Source organism: Somniosus microcephalus, chromosome 25 (assembly GCF_052327205.1).
Source record: "Somniosus microcephalus isolate GS21.2 chromosome 25, FLI_Smic_1.0, whole genome shotgun sequence".
Taxonomy (NCBI): Eukaryota; Metazoa; Chordata; class Chondrichthyes; order Squaliformes; family Somniosidae; genus Somniosus; species Somniosus microcephalus.
In genome coordinates, this window is record NC_141011.1 from 32,200,200 (window position 1) to 32,224,213 (window position 24,014).

General features: G+C 45.0%; 1 protein-coding gene across 1 annotated transcript in view; it reads left to right on the forward strand.

The window, feature by feature from the left end:
* Positions 1–24,014, forward strand: part of LOC147100641 (arf-GAP with coiled-coil, ANK repeat and PH domain-containing protein 3-like) — a 378,922-nt gene that overhangs the window by 158,181 nt on the left and 196,727 nt on the right. The window contains exon 2 of the mRNA XM_085967110.1: positions 23,140–23,197. Within this exon, the coding sequence (XP_085823236.1) occupies positions 23,140–23,197 (58 nt within the window). The remainder of the gene's footprint in view (positions 1–23,139; positions 23,198–24,014) is intronic.

Consider the following 24,014-nt stretch of genomic DNA (forward strand, 5'->3'; position numbering starts at 1 on the left):
GACTGTTAGAGCTGACCCTGTGTCCAATTCCATTTCCACTTGGACTCCGTCTATCTTGAGTGTAACCCAGATAGTCTGGTGATCCTCCATTTCGGTTACATTATGTAGTTTCAGACAACCCAGCTCCTTGCTTCCGGAGTCTGTGTCACTTTTCTGTTCGTCTGAACCACTGTCCATCACCTGGTGTACCTTTTTGTACTTCTCCTGTGGAGATTTCTTACTGTTGGTTTTCTTCCCAGACCTGCAGACTCTTGCTATGTGTCCTGCTTTCCCACACTGCCTGCACACTTGGTCCTTGAACCAACAATCTTTCTGGTCATGTGTTGTTCTGCCGCAGCGATAGCACTTCCCTGTTCCATAGGTCATTTCGTTGGTGCCATATTCTTGCGGTCTCCATTGTATCTCTGCAGCGCCCCTTGCAGCTGCTTCGTGTGATACTGCCATACTGAAAGCTTTGTCCAGCATAAGGTCCTTTTCTGATAGAAGCCGTTTCTGGGTTCCTTCACTTTGTAGCCCACACACAAACTTGTCCCTTAACGTGTCTGCTAGTCCCGCTCCAAACTGGCAGTATTTTGATAGCTTGCGCAGTTCCGTTAGGTACTCAGCATTGCTTTCGTCTTTGTGTTGGTTCCTTTTATGGAACTTAAATCGTTCTGCTATCAGCAGCGGTGTGGGGTTTAAGTGGTCCTGTAGGATTTCTACTATGCTTTCAAAATTCTTGTTTACCGGCTTCTCTGGGGTTATTAGATTTCGCAGTAACCCATAAGTTTTTGCACCCATGGAATTTAACAGAACCAGTGCTTTATTAGCATCTGGCACTTCATTCGCCCTGCAGTACACCTCAATACGTTCCACATATGTCGCCCAATCTTCGACTTCATTGTCGAACGTAGAGATACTGCCACTCTTCGGCATCCTTGGTTGTGCATTAACTATTACCAATGGCGCCTCTCGCGCTTCCCCTTCTTCTCCGCTGGCACAAAATGGCGTCTCCCGCGCTTTCCTTCCTTCCCGCGCTCGCCCGTCTTCTCCGCTGCGGCTTCGCAAAATGGCGTCTCCCGCGCTCTTCCTTCTTCTCCGCGGCTCAATGGCGCCTCCCGCGCTCTCCCTGCTTCTCCGTGGCTCAGTGACGTCTCCCGCGCTCTCCCTGCTTCTCCGCGGCTCAATGGCGTCTCCCCTTGCTTCGCCCCGCGGACCCTGATCAGCCCGTGATCCCTGGCTGTGCTCTGCGCGTTCTTCTCTTGATATTTGTCGACGCCGCTCAGTCTAGAACCCGGCTGTTTCTTACCCTCTCTCTCTCCGGTTTTGCAGTATTTTTCCTCGACGCCGCTCGGTGATCAACCCCCGGCTACGCCCTGCTCTCTTCACCCTTTTTCTTACCCCGTCGACGCTGCCCAGCTCTCCCTCTCTGCTGTCGGTCAGCTCCAGCCGCCGCTGCTCGGGAAGGGTCTGCTCTGGACCTGTCTGGTCTCTTACTGCTCGTTGTGGCTGGGGAACCAAGCCCGGCTCTCCACAGCCTCCCCAGTGAAGTTGGATCTCTGCCTGACTGCTGGGCGGTTGCTCGCGATCGACGCCCGTGCTCCTGGACTCGACTATTTTTTTGTTTTTTTTGTTTAATGTTGCAGGTAGATTCGCATCAACACTCGTCGCCACTGTTAGATCCGTGATTCAGTGGATAAATAATTACACGGATGCTGTACATAAACAAATAACAGGTCTTTACTGGAGGAGGGCAATCTCTAGACTGAAGTACAGAGGCATGCGCACAGCTTATATACCGGTGTGGTTACTGCCGGTACTACAGTATACAGGAGCTGTAAAAAGTAGTTCTGACTTAAAGCACATACACTACACATTCTGCCAGCACAATTCACACTAGTCCGATCACCATCTCGTCTCGTTTTGAATACCTCTTAATGTCTCTTCTCTTTTGTTCTCTCCCAGCCCTGCCTCTCAATCTATTTCATTTCCTGTGCCTTTCCAGTCTGGAGAAAGAGTTTGACTCGAAATGTTGACTCTCTTTTCTCTCCACGGATGTTGCCTGGCCTGCTGAGTTATTCCAGCATTTTCTGTTGTTATTTTTGATATTTCTCCCTTACTGGCCAGTGGCGAAATGTTTGAGAGGGACTTTTAAAATGGGGTTGTGACCTTGTACCAAGCCTAAGACCAGCTAGAGGTCAGATTGGGGGGGAGGGGGCAGGGCTGGAGCATTGATACATTATTGATGCTGATGAGAAAATGCATTGAAAACTGTCATAAGCTAAATAACTAACATTTCCATGAGATCTAAATGGAGAAAATCACAGAATGATCCAGCACAGAATGAGGCCATTCGGCCCATCGTGCCTGTGCCGGCTCTTTGAAAGAGCGATCCAATTAGTCCCACTCCCCTGCTCTTTCCCCCTAGCCCTGCACATTTTTCCTTTTCAAGTATATATCTAATTCTCTTTTGAAAGTTACAAGAAAAGAAGCTTTATTTTTTGTGCCTGCGTCACAATCGAGAGATTTCCAGACACCCTACTCTAGAACTGTTCCAAAAGCAGGCACTCTATAAACTGGTCACTGTTCTTCTTCACAAACTGTTAAATTATATTGCAAGAAATCATCACAATCAGAACAACATAACTGTCCTGGGTGGATGTCCTCTATCTCTAGGGACAAAAGCAGCGTCTTTTTAAATGATTAGAGCTATGAAATCGTGCACCTTGGGTGTGAGACTCACTCCAGGTCCCCTTGTGTGTAAATTTCTAAATGACACAGTAAACCACTGCCCTTGAGAGTCTGTTAATGAAAAACAACACTCACAATGGCAGGAGGTGACTGCTGCATTTGGGTGCACAGTCTGATCTACTCCAGGGACATTCGCTGTGGCAGTTGAAGTCAATTCTTTAAAGGCAAGTCAATTGGATCTCGGGATACAATCTTGAAGAATCGATCGTTAACGTGCAACAGTTGGTGCCAAAGCACGGCACAGCTTGATACAGACAGAGGGAAACCACAGTAAGAAAAGCCTTTCACCTTCCCATTGATTTGAATTTGAGCTGAGTGTCCCTTTTGTAAAAGTCATAGCTCCACCAGGTTCCGCCCCCCTTTCTTTATTTCAAATGCTCCATTAGTTTCTGCGTGAGACAACTGCAAAATCAGGGCAAAGAAAGGAAGCCATGTAGGACTAAAAGATAAACATTGTTGAATGGAGAGCTGTGCTGGGTGCAGAGATTTGGATGGTCGCGGGAGGATTGAGGCGTTTTCCATTGTGAATGAAAGGAAGATGTAATCTGTCACCATCTAGTTCTGAAGTTGCTTTTTGTAGAAAAGTGTTTTGCCAGAAGACAGGAATATGTGGGCAACTTTACTGATTTTTTTCTGATATTATTAAAAAAAGTTGTAAGAACATAGGAAAGTGTGATCCAAGAAAAGGCCATTCACCCAATCAATCCATCTCCTTCCGCAGACAATCTATCCCAAAGGCTCCGGGAATTTAATCTCCTGAAGAAAGATTCTGTGTCAATACTTGTTGATCCACCAGAGATATTAAGCAAAAACTGCAGAATATTTAACCATTCACGTATCTCAAACCTTTCAAACCTGTCCTGCTGCCCTCTCCAGACAACAGTCTCGTCTTGCCCAGCCTTAACTTCAGAGGACCATCGTGTCCATGGAGTGTTGCATCATCACAGTCTTATCCCATTCTTAGCACTTTCAGTCCCTACATCTTGTGTAATAACATTAAAGGCATATACATATGTGTGTTTTTGTATGTCTGTGTGTATGTATGTATTTCTGTGTATAGATGTGTATGTACAGTATGTGTTTTATGTGTGTATATGTATGTTTGCACGTGTGTACATGTATGTGTGCATGCATGTGTTTTGTGAGTGCATGCATGTGCTGTGTGTATGTGTACGTATGTGTGTGTATATATGTATGTGTGTGTGCGCGCGCGCGTGTGTGTATATGTATGTATGTGTGTGTGTGAGTAGTTAGTATTGCTGTAGCTGAAAACATAAAGAGGCTGTGAAATCTGCTGAAGAGGTTGCCATGGTTCCTTTCAGAATTTATTTAAAATTCCCACACGATTCTCTTGAGGTTTTGAGATGGGCTGCTGAACAGGGGATTGCAGCATTCAGAAAGTATTAAACCAAAACACAACCCAGCTGCCTTTGGATAGTGTACACCATCAATATGCAGCCATGATGGGCTTGGTCTGGCAGACCACTGGCAGAGCCATCTGTCAGCACATATTTTGGGTATTAACTAAAGTTTCGGAGCTGATATAACTGCAAGCAGTGCACAACTGTACCAATGAAATACCTCTGGTAGTACAATAGTCTCACTGAACACAGACATTAGAATAATTAGAGTCCTTAAAAGGATTTTTTTGTAGAGAATTGTTGACTTGCAAGGACTAAATCTGCAAGCCCACCACATTTTTTGTAACATTGTTGATATTCTTGAACAATGATGACACTGAGGTGCTGGAGATGACATAAGGTGAGAGCTTCTGGAAACAGTGCAAACGATCATTGTACCCTGTATTGGATTTACATTCCTAGGGCAGAGTGCAGTGTGAAGGAGTGTTAGTGTGGAACAGTGGACATTAAAGGCATTGAAAGTCATTCAGTGAACTAAACGAAGAGAATGATTTTGGAGCTGCACTGCTGGGTCAGTTGGTAACTAGACTGGCCAACGTGGAACTGAGCCACTTCGACTAGAACGGTTCCAGGTTTGATCCTTGGGCTGTCCTGAATTAGTTGCTTTCAGCCAGAATCGCGGCTATTTCAGCTGGTACTGCTGGCCTCAGCATCCATAGGCTTGAAAGGAGAAAAATCAGCCAAGGTTCCCATTCCTAATAACTATCCAATAACTCCTACTGGAAACTGAGCGAGTGTGGACATAGGTGAGGACAAGATTGTGCGTGGCTGTGATGCTTCCTATAGTAGAATAGCACGACGACATTTACTGTCTAGTGCCTATGAAACTTTACCCCAGCAAGAGCCAGTGCCTTCAGGAGAAGAGGGGAGAAAATATCAGCGGGGGGAGGGGAGAAAATATCAGCCCGGAGAGGGGAGAGGAAGGCTAAGGGATTTCTATTGAAGAACCCTTACACGAGAAGTGGGCAAATTTAAATTGACACCATTGTTCAAATGATAGTTGTTAAGAAAATGCAATGTATGAGCGTTACTGTAAAACCTAGAAAACATAAATTCTAAAAGAATGATCAGAACCAGGAGTTCTGACACTTTTGGTTGCCTAAAAGTAAGTCAATGATTCTAAGCCTAAGGACACTTGACAAGTTCCACAAAATAAATGGTCTTGCCAGTTTCCTACTGAAGATATTTCTGTCACTATCTCATAGCGTTCCACCTTGCCTCATAGGGTTCCATCCTGAACAATGCCTTTGAGGTAACTATTTTCAGTCCGTGCCAGTGCTGTGCTGTGCTGTCCTGTACCACAAGCGCACTGCTTGTCGCCAACACCAGATTCACGCTTTATTGTCGAGCGTGCAGCTCTCCCCAACTCCTTGATACAGGTATTATCTTGTGCTGCTGCCAGTTTGCGTTATTAGTTTCTTTTCCCTTCCTGCTCTGTGAAAATGTATGCCCTCTGGTTACTCATCACCAAGTAGAAATCAGATCGCCCCTTAACCTTCTCTAGTTTGGTTGAAAGAGTCCCCGTTCCTCCAGTCTCTCTCTATAACTAAGGCCTTTCATCCCTGCTATCATCTTAGTGAATTTTGCACCTTCTCCAAGATGTGCCCAAAGTGACACGGGCATCTGCCAGCAACATTTAAATAAAGTGGGCTACTTTGGGGCAGGACTACTCTGGAGTCACACCAGTTAACTATGAGGCAGGACCTGCCACCAGCGCCAGAAGCATTTGCCTCGTAATACAACCATCTTTCAGATGGCTTAACAAAGTCGTTTTTGAAATAACTTTACATGTTTACAATTAGGCCTCGGAAATGCATGGAACCGCTCCGCCCACATAAGTGCTGGCAAGTGGCCGCTGGTGACCTCTGTTTTTGGCCTGGCTAAAGTATCCTGGGTCAAGGGAAGGTCACTTCATTTAAATATTGCAGGTGGACACCTGTGTCACTCTGGGCACCTCTTGGAGAAGGTTCAAGATTCACTAAGATGATACCAGGGATGAGAGGCCTTAGCTTTAGAGAGAGACTGGAGGAACGAGGGCTCTTTCAACTAAAACCGAGAAGGTTAAGGGGCGATCTGACAGATGTAGTCAAAATTATGAGACAATACAATAAAGAGGGGAAAGCTGTTTCTACTGGTTGGTGATGGGTAACTAGAGGGCATACATACAAGACCATCCTCAGAAAAACAAAGGAAAAGTTTAGGTTTTTTTTTAAATAGAGAGGATTGTTAGGACATGTAAATGCCCTACTCAGAGAAGCAGAATCCATAGTAGCTTTTAAGAAAGCAAGACTTGCATTTATATAGCGCCTTTCACGACCACCGGGCGTCTCAAAGCGCTTTACAGCCATTGAAGTACTTTTTGAAGCGGAGTCGCTGTTGTAATGTGGGAGGTGGATAAATATTTGTGGAAGGTGAATAAATATTTGAAAAAGAAAGCTTTAAAAGGGTATGGAGAAAAGGCAGTGGAATGGGACTAAGTGGACTGGTGGGCCGATTGACCTTCTGTGCTGTAAAAGTCTATGATTATCACATGAAAGAGTAAGAATCCAGTCCCTGATCTTTCCCCGGGTTGGTGAAAATTGCCAGCAATTCTTTCAGATTACGATGTTGTTAATAAATAAAGTGATCTGATATTTAGTGCTTGCATCAATATTTGTTTCTTTAGAGTTTAACATGAGGAAACTGCAGCATCTTAAAGCTATTCCAAAGTACGTAAACACTAACTGAATTCTCTGACCCAGCTGCACTTAGATTTCGATTGAGAAACGTTTCGTTGCTCATCCCCAGTCTTCTCATCCACTGAAACATCACGTTTGCTGAGTTGGATTTTGCCCACTGTGCTGTCCGGGAAACTTGAAGTTAGTGAAGAATCTCTGCAATGCATATATTTCAGGCCGAGAAATGCAAATTGACACCCGGTGGGTGACTCACTGCTACTGTTTGTACTGTGTGCACTGGCTCAACTGCAAAGTCAGACCACGAGGACACTTGCAATCCCAGATTCATTCTCTGCTTCGGTTTTTGAATTTGAATTTGAAGCCGGTGCACTCTGAGCATAGTACTGTGATTACTGAAGGACCTCCGAGCCAAGCTGCATTCCAGTTAAACAGCATTAATCTTGTTTAAAATAGCGACTGTTTCTTGCCGCAGACAGAACAAGCAAAGGGATTGTCTCGATTGAGTCATTTTGCCCTTTCAGACTTGATGTACTGTGCGGCTTCATTTTTGGGGGCTCTGTGTACTGCTCTTATAAACAGGATATAAAGTGTAAATTTGGTTTGTTGTGGATGTAATCCAATAGATTGCAGCAACTGTCATTTCCTGAGTATCTAGAACCTGGAATAGCTAAGTGCTGGGAGGTTAAAAAGACAAAGAATGTTTCTTTTGCTTATTCAGAGCACAGCTTTGGAGACAAACCTGCTTTTTATCTTTTCTCTTGGTTGCAGTTCAATATGTGAGCTGTTTGACAAGTATTACATTAACACCGGCTCACTGGACTGGATCCAGAAAAGAAGGATCTCGGAACAGGAAAATACCTTGCAGGCTGGTGTTTTCACACAGATCTTTAATTGAACTTGTGATATTCTTTGTGCTGCCTGCATCCTCACACTTGCACTGAGAAGCATCAGTGTAAATAACTGTGTCAGGCCAATACTTCACTCACTGCTTTCTGGAATATTCTGTTTGTAAAAGGCTAGAACTGTGACCGTTGTGGAGTGTTGTTTAGTCTATAGTCTGCAGTGACGTGTATAGGATACACAAAGGGCCCAGGGCAGTCCTAGACCCACCATCAAAGGTAATTGAAGTTAACAGACTTGGAGAAACAGCAGATCCAGCTTCCAGGAGGGGATCCAGATGGATAGGCTGGAACCACGGAGCCATAGTTGACGAAGAGGGAGGTCTTGGAACAGAAGATCACTGAATTGACTCCAAGTCTGTGAGGCATCTTCCCTCTGCATCAAGCTCCACTTTGCTGTCAGTGTCGAAACTGTTCAGTGGTCCAGTGCCAACCCTCCGATGCCTTTCTTCTCACCTGACTGTCAATTAAGTAGCTGGGGACTTCCTAATTAAAAGCCTGAGCTGCCACTCATTTGGTATCGGTGCTAGGACCCCAGTTATCACAATATATATTAATGATCTAGATGAGGGAACTAGATGTAATATCTCCAAGTTTGCAGACGACACAAAGCTGGGTGGGCATGTGTGCTGTGAGGAGGATGCCGAGAAACTCCAGTATGATTTGGACAGGTTGGGTGATTGGGCAGATTCAGTATAATGTGAATAAATGTGAGGTTATCCACTTTTTGGTGGCACAAACAGGAAGGCAGATTATTATCTGAATGGCAATAGATTGGGAAAAGGGGAAGTGCAACGAGACCTGGGTGTCCTTGTGCACCAGTTGCTGAAGGTAAGCATGCAGCTGCAGCAGGCGGTTAAGAAGGCAAATGGTATGTTGGCCTTCATAGCGAGAGGATTTGAGTACAGGAACAAGGCTGTCTTGCTGCAGTTGTACAGGGCCTTGGTGAGACCACACCTTGAGTATTGTGTGCAGTTTTGGTAGCCTTATCTGAGGAAGGATGTTCTTGCCATGGAGGGAGTGCAGCGAAGATTCACCAGACTGATACCTGGGATGGCAGGAATGATGTATGAAGAGAGATTGGGTCGATTGGGTTTGTATTCGCTAGAGTTTAGAAGAATGAGAGGGGATCTCATTGAAACTTATAAAATTCTAACAGGACTAGACAGACTAGATGCAGGAAGGATGTTCCCGATGGTGGGGGAGTCCAGAACCAGGGGTCACAGTCTAAAGATAAGGGGTAGGCCATTTAGGACTGAGATGAGGAGGAATTTCATCATCCAGAGAGTGGTGAACCTGTGGAATTCTCTACCGCACAAGGCAGTTGAGGCCAATTCATTAAATATATTCAAGAAGGAGTTAGATATATTTCTTAAGGCTAAAGGGATCAAGGGATATGGGGAGAAAGCAGGGACCGGGTACTGACTTTGGATGATCAGCCATGATCTGATTAAATGGCGGAACAGGCTCGAAGGGCCGAGTGGCCTACTCCTGCTCCTATCTTCTATGTTTCTATGTATTGAGACATCAGTAACACGTGCCGCGATAAATTGAGCGATCTGCGCATGAGAAAATAAACTTTTGTTTGAGAATTTACATTGGGAACTCCCCTCCACCTGATGGCTCAAGTGACCTGCCCAGTGCGGGCCTGAGCTGTGTAGGCTGAGAAAGGCCCAGGTTTGATCTCCTTCACACCCGAGTTATACCGCAAGTTTTGTGCGAATGTGAATCCAAAATCGGTTCGCACCAATGCAATGTATGCAGTGTAACTGGCCTGCAAAGTGGAAATGCTCCAACATCTAATCACACGCACTGATCTGTATCACACGGAAAAAACGTGGCCCATGGAATAATACACGTTACATGGAGGAGAACCGGGGTTGTGTCAGCTGGTCAAGCTTCCTCCTCTAGGTCAGAGGTTGTGAGTTTGAGTCCTGTACCACGACCTCTGTGCATAACCTAGGCTGAGACTCTACGCAGTGCTGAGGCAGTCTTGCATTGTGAGGATTCCATCCTTTGGCGGAGATGTTAAGCTAAAGTCCCATTGACCATTTTTGGTGGCTCTGATAAAAAAGAAAGACTTGCATTTAAATAGAGCCTTTCATGACCACCGGACGTCTCAAAGCGCTTTACAGCCAATGAAGTATTTTTGGAGTGTAGTCACTGATAGATGTTAACAATCCTTTGGCACTATTCAAAGAAGAGCAGGAAGTTTTCCCAGTGTCCTGGCCAACATTTATCCTTCAACCAACACCCCCAAAAAAATGACCCGGCCATTCATCTCCGTGCTGTTTGTGGCGCGTTGCTGGTACAAAATGGTTTTCCGTGTTTGCCTGTGTAGCAACAGTTAATACACTCCAAAAAGTAATTCATTGTGTAACATGCTTTAAAGTGTCTCAAAATGATGATAAATGCGTTATTATGGAGCAGTTATACTGTCACGTAGAAAGTTTCTTCACAGGGCGACGTTTCCCAGTATCCAGCTTCGTTTAGAGCCTGGTGACGTGGAACTGTGGCTGCTGCCTGCTAGAAGTTGCCAACCCCTCCAGGATTGCCCTGCAGTCTCCAGGAATTGAAGTAATCCAGGAGACAAATCATAGGGCATTAAAAAAATGTTTTCTTTCCATTTTCCTTTGAACACTTTTGTTGATTAGTTATAGAAATATTGGAAATGGGGGAGGGGGGGGGGAAAGGCCATTTGACCAGGCGGGGCATTGGAGGCAGGAGATCATGTGATGACACCTCCAGGAATACGTCCAACTAGAGTTGGCAACACTACTGCCAGCACGTATCGGAAAATTACAGGCGCGCGGCCGTAGACTTTCAATATGGGCTGCTGATGAGCAAGGATCCCTTCCACCAGTGTGTGGCTGGAAAATACGCCCCCACCCCCCACATTGTCTGCTCCTGACCTAATCAGACTCCTGCTGCAATGAAAGTGCGATAGCAAACACCAGTTCATTAAAAAGGGTCTCACTGTGTCATTAAGGCGTTGGCACCGCAGTTAAGCCTTCAGAATGGGACAAAAGCAATGAATGGACTAGCTGTTTACCGATGTATGTCGCACAAATAGGTTTTAGCAATCAAATCACATTCAAAATGAGCTGCGCGTATAATTGCTGTGTCTGTTTGCACCCAGTGCTGGGTAATACCACTGATTATTAGCTTTTCTACGCTGGGCTGGCCTGTTTCTGCTCATCAAAGCCAGCAAAGGCTTTAAATTCCACTGTACACAGCATTAAATGCAGTGGATATGGCGGTCAACACTGGGCAATTGTTAAATGTCAGATTTTAAGTCATGACAAAAATAGAGATTTTTGTCCCATTTGCAATATATTTTTATATATATTACGCTCAAAATGGAGTCACGGCACTTACTCTTAACACTGCAATAGCTACACAGACGGTACCTAGGTCAAAACCACAGTGTGCCGTTGACTCCCAAGTGAATCAAATTATACATTTTTTGAAGGACAAGGGGGTATTTTATGTGGTGGTTCTATTTCAACAGCTAGAATGATCAAAAACAGACTGAACGGAGCCTTTCAGACACACTTTGTCAACCGAAGTGTTAAAAATGGTTAAAAACTGTGTTTACTGGACTATTGAGAATAAACTGTTTCTGCTTCAAAGAAAGAGACAGCTTGTAGTCCACAGAATTTTCAGTTCTCTATTTTGCCTGGAAGCTGAGATCTGCCAGGAGCTAAAAATGGGTCCATGAGGAATTCTCACATATACCCACCATCAAAGACTTATATTTCCGAGAGATTCTAAGAAACATCTTTCTGTAAAACATAGATGAACCTCTTGTGGGCTGTTTCAATATCTGTTGTGTTGTTTCAGTAACTTCCTGTGCCTTTTGCTTCTGTGTATTACTTCACCTGTAAATAAATCCGACCACTAATTTAGCCAGTACACGGTAAATCATGCTTGACTAATCTACTGGAATTTGTTGAGGATGCAACTGGTAAAATAGATAAAGGAGAACCAGTGGATGTGGTGTATTTGGACTTTCAGAAGGCTTTCGATAAGGTCCCACATAAGAGGTTAGCGTGCAAAATTAAGGCACATGGGATTGGGGGCAAGGTATTGACTTGGATAGAGAACTGGTTGGCGGACAGAAAGCAAAGAGTTGGAATAAACGGGTCGTTTTCCGAGTGGCAGGCAGTGACTAGTGGGGTACCGCAAGGATCGGTCCTAGGACCCCAGCTGTTCACAATATATATTCATGATCTGGACGAGGGAATTGGATGTAATATCTCCAAATTTGCAGACGAGACAAAGCTGGGTGGGAGGGTAAGCTGTGAGGAGGATGTCGTGAAACTCCAGTACGATTTGGACAGGTTGGGTGATTGGGCAGAAAAATGGCAAATGCACTATAATGTGGATAAATGTGAAATTATCCACTTTGGTGGCAAAAACAGGAAGGCAGATTATTATTTGAATGGCAATAGATTGGGAGAAGGGGAAGTGCAAAGAGACCTGGGTGTTCTTGTGCACCAGTTGCTGAAGGTAAGCATGCAGGTGCAGCAGGCGGTAAAGAAGGCAAATGGTATGTTGGCCTTCGTAGCAAGAGGGTTCGAGTACAGGAACAAGGATGTCTTGCTACAGTTGTACATGGCCTTGGTGAGACCGCACCTTGAGTACTGTGTGCAGTTTTGGTCACCTTACCTGAGGAAGGACGTTCTTGCCATGGAAGGAGTGCAGCGAAGATTCACCAGGCTGATACCTGGGATGGCAGGAATGACGTATGAGGAGCGATTGTGTCGATTGGGCTTATACTCACTGGAGTTTAGAAGATTGAGAGGGGATCTCATCGAAACCTATAAAATTCTGTCAGGCCTGGACAGACTATATGCAGGAAGGATGTTTCGGATGGCCGGGGAGTCCAGAACCAGGGGTCATAGTCTAAGGATAAGGGGTAAGCCATTTAGGACCGAAATGAGGAGGAATTTCTTCACCCAGAGAGTGGTGAACCTGTGGAATTCTCTGCCACAGAGGGCAGTGGGGGCCAATTCATTAAATATATTCAAGAAAGAGTTGGATATATTTCTTAAGGCTAAAGGGATCAAGGGATATGGGGAGAAGGCAGGGACAGGGTACTGAATTTGGATGATCAGCCATGATCTCATTGAATGGCGGAGCAGGCTCGAAGGGCCGAATGGCCTACTCCTGCTCCTATCTTCTATGTTTCTATGTTTCCCGCCACTGAAAGATAGAACAACAGAGGTTTACATCACAGAAGGAGGCATTATGGCTCATCCTGTCTATGCTAGCTCTTTATATACGAACATAAGAAATAGGAGCAGGAGTAGGCCATTCAGCCCCGCACGCCTGCTCTGCCATTCAATAAGATCATGGCCGATCTTCAACCAAAACTCCACTTTCCTGCACTATCCCCATATCCCTTGATTCCCTTAATATCCTAAAATCTATCGATCTCTGTCTTGAATATACTCAACAACTGAGCCTCCACAGCCCTCTGGGGTAGAGAATTCCAAAGATTCACCACCCTCTGAGTGAAGAAATTTCTCCTCATCTCAGTACTAAATGGCCGACCCCTTATTCTGAGACTGTGACCCCTGGTTCTAGAATCCCCAGCCAGGGGAAACATCCTCCCTGCATCTACCCTGTCAAGCCCTGTAAGAATTTTGTATGTTTCAATGAGATCACCTCTCATTCTTCTAAACTCTAGAGAATATAGGCCTAGTCTACTCAATCTCTCCTCATAGGACAATCCCCCCATCCTAATAATCAGTTTGGTGAACCTTCGTTGCACTCCCTCTATGCCAAGTATATCCTTTCTTAGGTAAGGAGACCAAAACTGTACACAATACTCCAGGTGTGGTCTCACCAGGGCCCTATATAATTGCAGTAAGACGTCTTTACTCTTATACTCAAATCCTCTTGTAATACAGGCCAACATACCATTTGCTTTCCTAATTGCTTGCTGTACCTGCATGTTAACTTTCAGTGATTCATGTACAAGGACACCCAGGTCTCTCTGAACACCAACAATGCCCAATCTCTCACCATTTAAAAAATACTCTGCTTTTCTATTTTTCCTACCAAAGTGGATAACTTCACATTTCTCCACATTATATTCCATTTGCCAAGTTCTTGCCCGCTCACTTAGCTTGTCTATATCCCCTTGAAGCCTCTTTGCATCCTCCTCACAACTTACATTCCCACCTGGGATGTAGGCCATCAGGTCCAGGGGACTTATTGGTTTTCAGTTCCATTAATTTCTCCAGTACTAATTTTTTACTAATCCAGTTTCTTTCAGTTCCTCATTCTCGTTAGACCCTTGGTTTTCCGCTATTTCCGGGAGGTTTTTTGCATCTTCTTCTGTGAAGCCAGACACAAAGGGCTCGAATTTCCAAGCCCCGAGGAGGCGGGTTTGGAGGCGGGAGTGGTGGGGAAATTGCAGAATCGGGGGGCAGGAACCCATCCTGCCCCCAACCCGCCTCCGTGCCAATGTCCCAGGAGGCGGGTTCCCGACCTGTGCTGGGAAGGGGATTAATGCCAATTAACTGCCTGTTAACAGGTAGTTAACAGGCAGTTTTTTGCCAAATCCCTATTTTTAGCCCTGAAGTGTGGGCTGTCCGACGGCTCCGAACCATGCCATGTTAGCGAGGCGGACTGTCGGTCTGCAGGGGTTGGAGGGGTCGAGATGTCCGTTGTGCAGGTGAGTGATGGGCGCATGTGTGCAGAGGTAAGTGTGTGAGGTAAGTGTAAAGTGTTTGAATAAGTTTTACTTACCTTTACTTTCTCCTGCAGGCTTCCTTCCTTCAGTTCTCGGGAGTCCCTCAGCTCACCGGCACAGAAAGCAGAATGGCTGCTGAACTGTCAAAAGCTGCAGCCTCTGCTTTCTGGTCTGGAGAGCTCTCTAACTGAGTCTGAGTAGAAGGACTCAAGTTAGAAGACAGATTGTCAGTGTTTGACAGCTTCACAGCTGTCAAACGCTGATTTTTCATCTGTCAAAAGCTCTTGACAGATGAAATGTCAATCGCTGATGTCACTAGTAACCAGGTGTCCCTTAATTGGCCTGCTGAGCCCGCTGGGTTGGCCACAAGTCGATGGAGGCGGGCCTACAACCCAAAAAGTGGGAGTCCCGCCTCCAAAAGCTCCCCATTGACAAAATCGAGCCCAAAGTATTTATTTAATTTCTCTGCCATTTCCTTATTCCCCATTATAATTTGTCCTGTCTCAGCCTGTAAGAGACCCACGTTTACTTTTGATAATCTTTTCTTTTTTACAGACCTATAGAAGCTTTTACAGTCTGTTTTTATGTCTCTTGCTAGTTTACTCTCATATTCTATTTTCCCTTTCTTTATCAATTTCTTGGTCCTCCTTTGCTGAATTCTAAAATTCTCCCAATCCTCAGGCTTACTACTCTTTTTGGCAACATAAGCCTCTTCTTTTGATCTAATACTATCGTTAACTTCTCTTGTTAGCCACGGTTCGACCACTTTTCCTGTGGGGTTTTTGTGCTAGAGAAATCCAAAACAAATCCAATTGCCATGCTCTCTTCCTATAACCCTGTATCTCCCTCTGCTCCAAATATTTATCTACTTTTCCCACAGATAATGCAATGGTTTCTGCTTCATCCACTACTTGTGCTAAAGCAGTCCATGCCTCAACAACGTAACCTCTCTTCTCACCTTCCTACTGACCCTTTTAAATTGATGACCACTTGTCATTGACTTCCCAGCCAGATGAAATAGTCTTCTCTTAGTTACCTTGAGAAAATCCTCCATAATTAAAAAAAAAACCCTCTATTAAATCTCTCTTGAACCGTCTGCGGATAGGATCATAGGAACAGGAGTAGGCCATTCAGCCCCACGAGCCTGTTCCGCCATTCAGTTAGATCAAGGCAGATCTATATCTTAACTCCATCTACCTGCCTTGCTTCCGTAACCCTTAATACCCTTGCCTAACAAAAATCTATCAATCTCAATTTTGAAATTTTCAATAGTCTTTGTATCTCAAGTCTCTTTCGTGGTGAGTCTACACTGTGCACTCTATATGGCTTTAATGTCTTTTCTGTCAGGGAACCCAAACCTGCACACAGATGAATTGTATTTGTTCCTTTGATGATTAAAGCTGAAGTTCTCTGATTTTTGACCCAAAGAAGCATATATTTGCTCACAGCTGATTTCACCTGTTTTTTTTCTTTTCACTTCATAAACCCTTAAAGCCAGAAGGTCTATAATTGGTATCAATGATAACATGATCATTCCCCCCCCCCAAAAAAGCTCGTGATCCCAGCTTTGACCGACATCCCACATATCATAGGATGGGCTGTAAGTAAATACATAAAGACACATGGAGCAGCAGATCTACTGGGGGCCACAGGTGAAAGGAAAATGGGCCACAAAGACCCAGAGCTTGTATTATGAGTTCCACTGCTCAGGTGGGTGTCTAGATGAGCAGAGAGCTGCTGGGAGGAAGGAGGCTAAAATCAACGTGTGTCTATCCTCTATAATAACAGGTGTTCATGTTCATATTCCTACTGTTTTAGATAGAAGCTCACTTATTCCAGTCTGTATTTACTGTATATTTCCAGTAAGATTCAGCAATCTAAAGCGGTTTTAAAAGTCCATGTTTTAAATTTGCCTCAACAAAATAACAGTGGTTTGGTCAGACTGTGCTCTTGTTCTTCAATTATACCAAACCACATCCATGTTTGCAAAGACCGTGGTGAGTTTGGAGAGAATCCCACAATCTACTTGTCCATCTGTCCTCAATTCTTGGTCTAACTTTTAATTTTATTGTTTGAAGTCTGCATTATATGGAACAAGTTGTTAGATTCCTTGTTAAATTATCTTTTTGAATAACCACAGAACGGAGATGTGACTTTATCACAGAGTAAACAGTCAGAACACTCGTCATAGCATAGTTCACTAGAAAGGGTGAACAATACCCGGGTGACTGTTCTACTGGATACACTAGCTAAACGCACTAGTTTTAGTATCTGGATCGACTGGAAGCTTGATGATAACCAATACTATCAGACATGTCAAATACAGAAACTAAAAGCTGATAACAGATGAAGTTCAAGCCCTGGAATTCCCTCCCTAAACCTCTCCACCTCTCCAACTCTCTCTCTTGCTTTAAGAACCTCCTTAAAATTACCTCTTTGACAAGGCTTTTGGTCACCTGTCCTAATAACTCCTTTGGCTAGGTGTCAATTTTTTGTCTTATAACACTCCTGTGAAGTGCCTTGGGACATTTTACTACATTAAAGGCGCTATATAAATACAAGTTGTTGCATGTCTGTGCTCCTCAGCAATTATTACCGTGCACTGAATGCCACTTTAAACTGCAGGCACCAATTTTAGACCAGTGTCCCTTTTAAAGTGGCACGAGTTGATAACACAGAGCTATACTGAAAGTGGCGCACTGCCCTGTAGCATGTATGCTTTCACACGGATCTGCTCAGGATGCTGGCTACCTTTTATGAAATGCTGACTGTTGCCAGCTCTTTGCTAACATTTTAAAGACAGTCTGATCATTTTTAAATGGTGGCTCCCACCGCTTACTGGTCCCCAGCATGCCCTCCGGAGAGGCAGATTGGAAACTGGAGCAGAACAAGAGTGATTTCAAGAGTGTAATCTAATCTCAGGATTCAACCACTGATTGATTCCGCGCACCTTGCTCTTGTGTTTCATAATGTCACCTGAACCCTTTCATTAGTTTATTGCCTTTCAGTCGCTCCCAGGTATAGTCATTATTCTTCATTTAAAGTCTTCAGAGGATCAATGCACGTCAGCTTTGGTGAAATGCCCATCTGGTGCGAGTCTGATCATTTTTTAAAATCTTTAGTTGGAGTTGTTTGGTAATCGCTAACATGAGTCTGCAAACCTAATGGAGACAGGTCGGATCCCCTTTAAAATCTGCCTGTGAGCGGAATGGACTGCAGAGTAATTGATTCCCAAAGCAGCTCAAGTAACAGCAGGTGGCTGCTTCCTTCAAGCATAAAAATGTAAAGGAGGCACCTTGTCCGTTAAGCAGATCCCGGGGGAGCTGGCATTAGTTGAAATCTTGTATCTTACTCCTTTGTCCGTTAACCAATCCTCAATCCATCCATGCTAATATATTACCCCCAATCTCATGAGCCCTAATTTTGTTTAATAATCTCGTGTGTGGCACCATTAAAGGTAATTCTGGAAGTTTATATTCATCATTTATTTCTGGTTAATATGAACAAGGTTGATTCTTCAATCATCTTTTTCAAGTTCCAATATTTCTACCCTAAGTCATTGGTCTTTAGTTGAGGGGGCGGGGAATGAGGACCAGCGCCTCAGGACTCTGGTGCTTTAGGGAGTTCTGGTAAGAAAGAAAAAATCAAAAGAACAAAACCCTGCTGCCCTCCAGACTGGAGCTGCCTCTTTTGTCATTTTAAGCTTCTCTGGTGCGATCAATAAACCGGTTTCGACCAGTTTACAGGAGCCCAATCGTTCACATCCAAACCAGCAGCGACACACAGAATTAATTCACATTCTGGAAACATTAACTCGCAGAAATAAAAAGCGACCACAAGCTGAATGATCAGTTCAGTTCTAATATCTTTATGTTTCTGTACAAATATTAAAATGGCAGCTCCAACAGGGACTCCCACTTCCATTGAAAGAAGAAACAGAAGCAGAAGACTTAGAACTGGTGCATATTAGGCTAACCCTAGTAGTTCAGTCGGTAAATGCACTGTCCACTGAGCCAACAGGAAGGTCCTAGGTTTGATCCCTGGTGTGTGCTGTGTTAACTGAGCTCCATCAGGATGATGGCGGTGGCAATATAATTAGGCTCGGTGTCCCTAGACTAGGGAAGAATCAGCTGGGATTCCCAGTCCTGATTGCTGTCTCAATGCTAATTGAGGACGACATTGTCTCCTTCAGTTGAACACCCTGCCTGCGCCTACACATGAAACATGGAAAGGTGCCCATGGAGCCAAACCCAAACATTAAATAATGACATGGTGATTCTGATGGTGGCCCTCATGGCACAATGGGCCCAGATTTTCCTTATCGGAGCACCCCAATAGCACTTGTTTCTGGGGGCGGGGGGTAATTGATGAAGGAAAATGATAGAGACCCCAATGGCACTTGGTGCCTGACATGAATCTTGTCATTCATGTGGAAATGACTTAGGAAATAATACTGGGCGGCCTGCTGGTGGCGCTGTCCAGGGAGAGTATAAATACTCGGGCATGGGCCCAGCTTGCTCAGGACATTCTTTAACAGGAACTAGTGAAGGACACAACTAGACCTCCATGTTGAAAAACAGTTGTTTAATACTCAGACCAAGTGCCTAGTAGTTTTCTTACATCAGTGCCTATTTCCAATGGTGCAAGTTGGAAGTTCCCACTTGAACAGCCATATTTAGTTTATATGAGGCCAGAGCATCTTACTCCACTGTGGGTGCTGTGTTTCAGCAACTGGGAAAAGTGCCCAGTATAACAGAGCTGCTCGGCGCTGAGTAGCACAGGTCAACAAAAAGAAGCTTGTTTTTGCTGTTTTGAGGCCATGTTTGGTCCATTGGGAGCCTTTGGACCAATGGTAGGTTTTCCCTACAGTTCCCACACAGCCATTAATGGATTTCCCAATGTAACATTCACGCCACACAAGTGCCAGGCAATGACTGTCTTCAACAAGTGAGAGTCTAACCACTGCCCCATGACATTCAACGGCATTACCATCGCCGAATCCCCCACCATCAACATCCTGGGGGTCACCATTGACCAGAAACTTAACTGGACCAGCCACATAAATACTGTGGCAACAAGAGCAGGTCAGAGGCTGGGTATTCTGCGGCGAGTGTCTCACCTCCTGACTCCCCAAAAACCTTTCCACCATCTACAAGGGACAAGTAAGGAGTGTGATGGAATACTCTCCACTTGCCTGGATGAGTGCAGCTCCAGCAACACTCAAGAAGCTCGACATTATCCAGGGCCCGCTTGATCGGCACCCCATCCACCACCTTAAACATTCATTCCCTCCACCACCAGCGTACTGTGGCTGCAGTGTGCACCATCTACAAGATGCACTGCAGCAACTCACCAAGGCTCCTTCGGCAGCACCTCCCAAACCCGCGATCTCTACCACCTAGAAGGACAAGGACAGCAGGCACATGAGAACACCACCACCTCCAAGTTCCCCTCCAAGTCACACACCATCCTGACTTGGAAGTATATCGCCGATCCTTCATCGTCGCTGGGTCAAAATTCTGGGACTCCCTCCCTAACAGCACTGTGGGAGTACCTTCACCACCACCTTCTCGAGGGCAATTAAGGATGGGCAATAAATGCTGGGCCTTGCCAGTGACGCCCACATCCCATGAACGAATATTTTAAAAAATGTGACTCACTGGGGCGAAGAGGAGGATCCCTGAAGGGATGACAGGCAGGTGGGGATTAAAGGTGCACTATCCCCGCCCCCCCCCCCCCAAACCCGGCTCCACACTCGCGTCTGCAGATAGTGGTGACCAGGCCGTAATTTGGCAGACGATTAGTACACACGAAACTCCTGAATTTCAAGGTCGGTTGTGGCGGCAGGCTCAATGGTGCATACAAGGCTGAACATAGGAACAGGAGGAGGTCATTCAGCCCCTCGAGCTTGTTCCACCAATCAATGAGATCATGGCTGATCTGTGACTCAACTCCATTTTAGCTCCATATCTCTTGGACACCCCGTCTAACAAAAATCCATCGATCTCAGTCATGAAAGCTCCAATTGTCCCTCAGCATCCACCACCTTTTGGGGAAGAGAATTCCAGCTTTGTGCTGCCCTTTGTGTGGAAAAAGGTGCTTCCTGATTTCCCTCCTAAATGGCCTAGCTCTCATTTTCAGATGATGAAGACCTGGCTCTTTTGCCGGATAGTTCTGAACCAGTTCAACCACAGCCTGGCATGGCTTACATAGTGCTACTGAAGAAAGCACAGGCCAGGGTGAGCACCGGTTAGCAATGCTTGATTGGCTGCATCCACCAAGATGCCAATAACTATATTTGCATGCCATGGCTGCAACTAGCTGGCAGCAACTGTGTTGTGCTTGGATACACATGTGGAGCTTTGCTGCCTGGCTGGTTAATTTTTAATATTGGGCGTATTGCTAAGATTGCAGAGTATCGCTTCCTCCTAATGCTACAAACGTTGAAAAGTAAGTTTCTAAAGTACCCATGCCAGTTGATTGGGTTGCTGTAGTGCCCAACAGATTGCCTGGGTACTGCTAACATCCGGTTTCATACAGGAATTAAGTTATACTCCACCCTGTGGGGAGCTTAAGCCAGTGTGCAGCAGGCTTCTGGAAGGGAACTCACTGTTTTGGTGTCGGCTGTGGCTCAGTGGGTAGCACACTCGCCTCTGAGTCAGAAGGTTGTGGGTTCAAGTCCCACTCCAGGGACTTGAGCACAAAATTCTAGGCTGGCACTCCAGTGCAGTGCTGAAGGAGTGCTGCACTGTCGGAGGTGCCGTCTTTTGGATGAGACGTTAAGCCGTGATGGTTTAATGAGGCCCCGTCTGCTCTCTCTCTCTCTCTCGAGTGGACGTAAAAGATCACATGGGACTATTTCAAAAAAAGAGCAGAGGAGTTATCTCCGGTGTCCTGGCCAATATTTATCCCTCAATCAACATCACTAAAAAACGGATTATCTGGTCATTATCACATTGCTGTTTGTGGGAGCTTGCTGTGCGCAAATTTGCTGTCTGGCTGGCAAATTTACAACAGTGACTACACTTCAAAAAGTACTTCATTGGCTGTAAAGCGCTTTGGGACATCCTGGGGTCGTGAACGGCGCTATAGAAATGCAAGTCTTCCTTCTTTCAATGCACTCGGAAATTAGATCAGGACCTGGCTCCTGAGGTCTTCTCTTCCACATTGATCCACACCTGAAACCACATTGCATCAGTGGAAAAGTGGCATTGGGAAGTACCAGTTACCATGGTGGGCAATCCAAACATCTCTGTACCACTGACAGAGGCGATCAGGCCATTAGGGGGGTTTTGTACCCACTTCACTTTGGGGAATTTAATTGCTGTCTGCGTGTTTATATATCTGGATAAATCACACTGTATATGAGACCAGTCAGAGCGGCAAATATTTCACTAATTTCTGGATGTATAATGGTACATTGACATGTGACGTGACATTCACGAACGCAGAGGGACAGACATACAGACGACCGTGTACAGTTATACTGCGGACACGCAGGGTTAAAATTGGTCCTTGGAAGGTTCCCTCAGGGTAAACAGCACAAAGGTGGAGTTGAGGCTTCATGGCAATTGGGCAACAGAGTTGCAGTGTATTCAACTGCTTGTCTAACAGTTACAGACTGCTGTAAAGTGCGGTATGTTCTCTGTGGGATCTCCTACTGCATGCATCTAAAGTTTCACCAAGTAGACTTGCAAAGTGTCACTCACTTGGGGGTAAGAATGCCTTCGGTCACCATGTTAGTAAAGGTTTCCTCTATTCGCTATTTCTTGTAACATTGTAAATATGCCCCTTTTTTTGCTAACTGGAGGAATTCCTAGCCCCTTTGGTTTTAAAAATGTAACCTAATATAATGTATCTCATTCTTAAAGTAAACACAATGAGTCTGCAACTGACCTCTCCTTTTGATCACAGAGTTCAATCATAACACTTCCTCGGTGTTGACATCTGAGTACCAGTGCGGTGGCCCGCTCCGGGACAGCCCTCGCGGGGATTGGATATCTCTGCCGTTGCACCTTGCAGTCTGTCAGCGTGCTGCTGCTGAACTGAGGGCAAATCCGCAGGGCCACAAAGGCTTTTGCACAGTTGTGTGCAGAGAAACACGCGGGACTGTGCATTCATTTTCTTATAGATCTCAAACCGCTTCAGGGAACGGGGGGAAGGCTTACAGTTGCGCACTTTAATGGTCAGTGCTTCGTAAAGAATATCAGAACGCACCATGTGGAGGAAGCCCAAACACAATGACATTGGGCCCAAATTGGAACTTTTAGAGCCCATCTCCCTCTATAACAGAAAGTAGGTGTGAGTAAAAGGGGATGCAACGCAGGTAGAAAACACAAGCGGATGATTCATCCTTATTTGGTGCTTATGGGGCTGCTCCTATCCAAAAATTATAAAATCGCTCCCTCCCTTAAGTCCCTCATAGATCCTCCGCTCCTCAGTTTCAGCAGATTCTACTGTACTGTACAGTATGTAGAAAAAAAATCTTATTTGCATAAAAATAGGTGTATATCATTTTTGTGGATGTTGACCAACTTGAATTCAGTACACCAGCATCATCAAGACTTAATGTCGGATTGAAATAAATGTTTAAAAGCTGTTGTTTTGATACAGTAAGCTGAAAGCGAAATCCTTTTGTGAAATGGCTCGATGTTGATGGGCCTCTGTTGCTGAATCAGTTGTTAACATTTTTGCTTTTATTGCAGGGCGACAATTGAGGAGGTGGAGACTGATGTCGTGGAAATCGAAGCAAAGCTGGACAAGGTGAGCTACTGTGTACACACAAATCCAACTGCTCCACTGGAACCTCAAACTTACACAACACGTTCTGCATTTTAATCAGAGACTGACCTTAAACTAAAACTGATTTACTTTTTTCACCTTCCCTTCCCTGTCTAGAAGCGCTGTCTCCTTGCCAAGGGGTACAGTCCCATGATTGCTGGCCACCCATCTGGTAACTCACCAAAGTGGCCATTCTTCATGTACGAGCCCAGATAATGAGTATCAGCCGCCTATTCAATCGTTGAGGGCACCACAGCTAAACCTGACCCTCTCCTCAAAAGCATTCATGAAGAACGCTTTTACCATTTTGCAGTACATAATGAGCAGAGCAGTCCTCTCCCTGGGATGTCCACACATGCGCCTTCCAGCACACGTCACAGGATAGTGATTGGGAACAAGGAGCCTGATTGACTTGTGTTACCTCCAGAGTACAGGGGCACTGCTGCCAACTATAAGATCTCTGTTGCCAACCAGGTGAAATCAGCTAACTCAGCACGGACTTGGGACCTTCTCGGCTGTGCTGTTTAGTTCCACGCCAGGCAGTGTATTTATCATCTTAGTCACTGCGGAAGCTTAAGTTGATTTACTTTCCAAAAATGGTCCTGTGAATCCAATTGGTACAGAAAAACAGGTACATTTTATTCAAACATCTTGCAAACTGCTCAACTCACAGCGTGATTCTAAAATTGAGCCTGTTAATTTGAATGTGTTCAGCTTTATGCATGTGGACGACAATTCAGAATTGCACAGATGAATTATCAACCCACCAACCGCTCATTTTAGAAATCTAATCACAGTA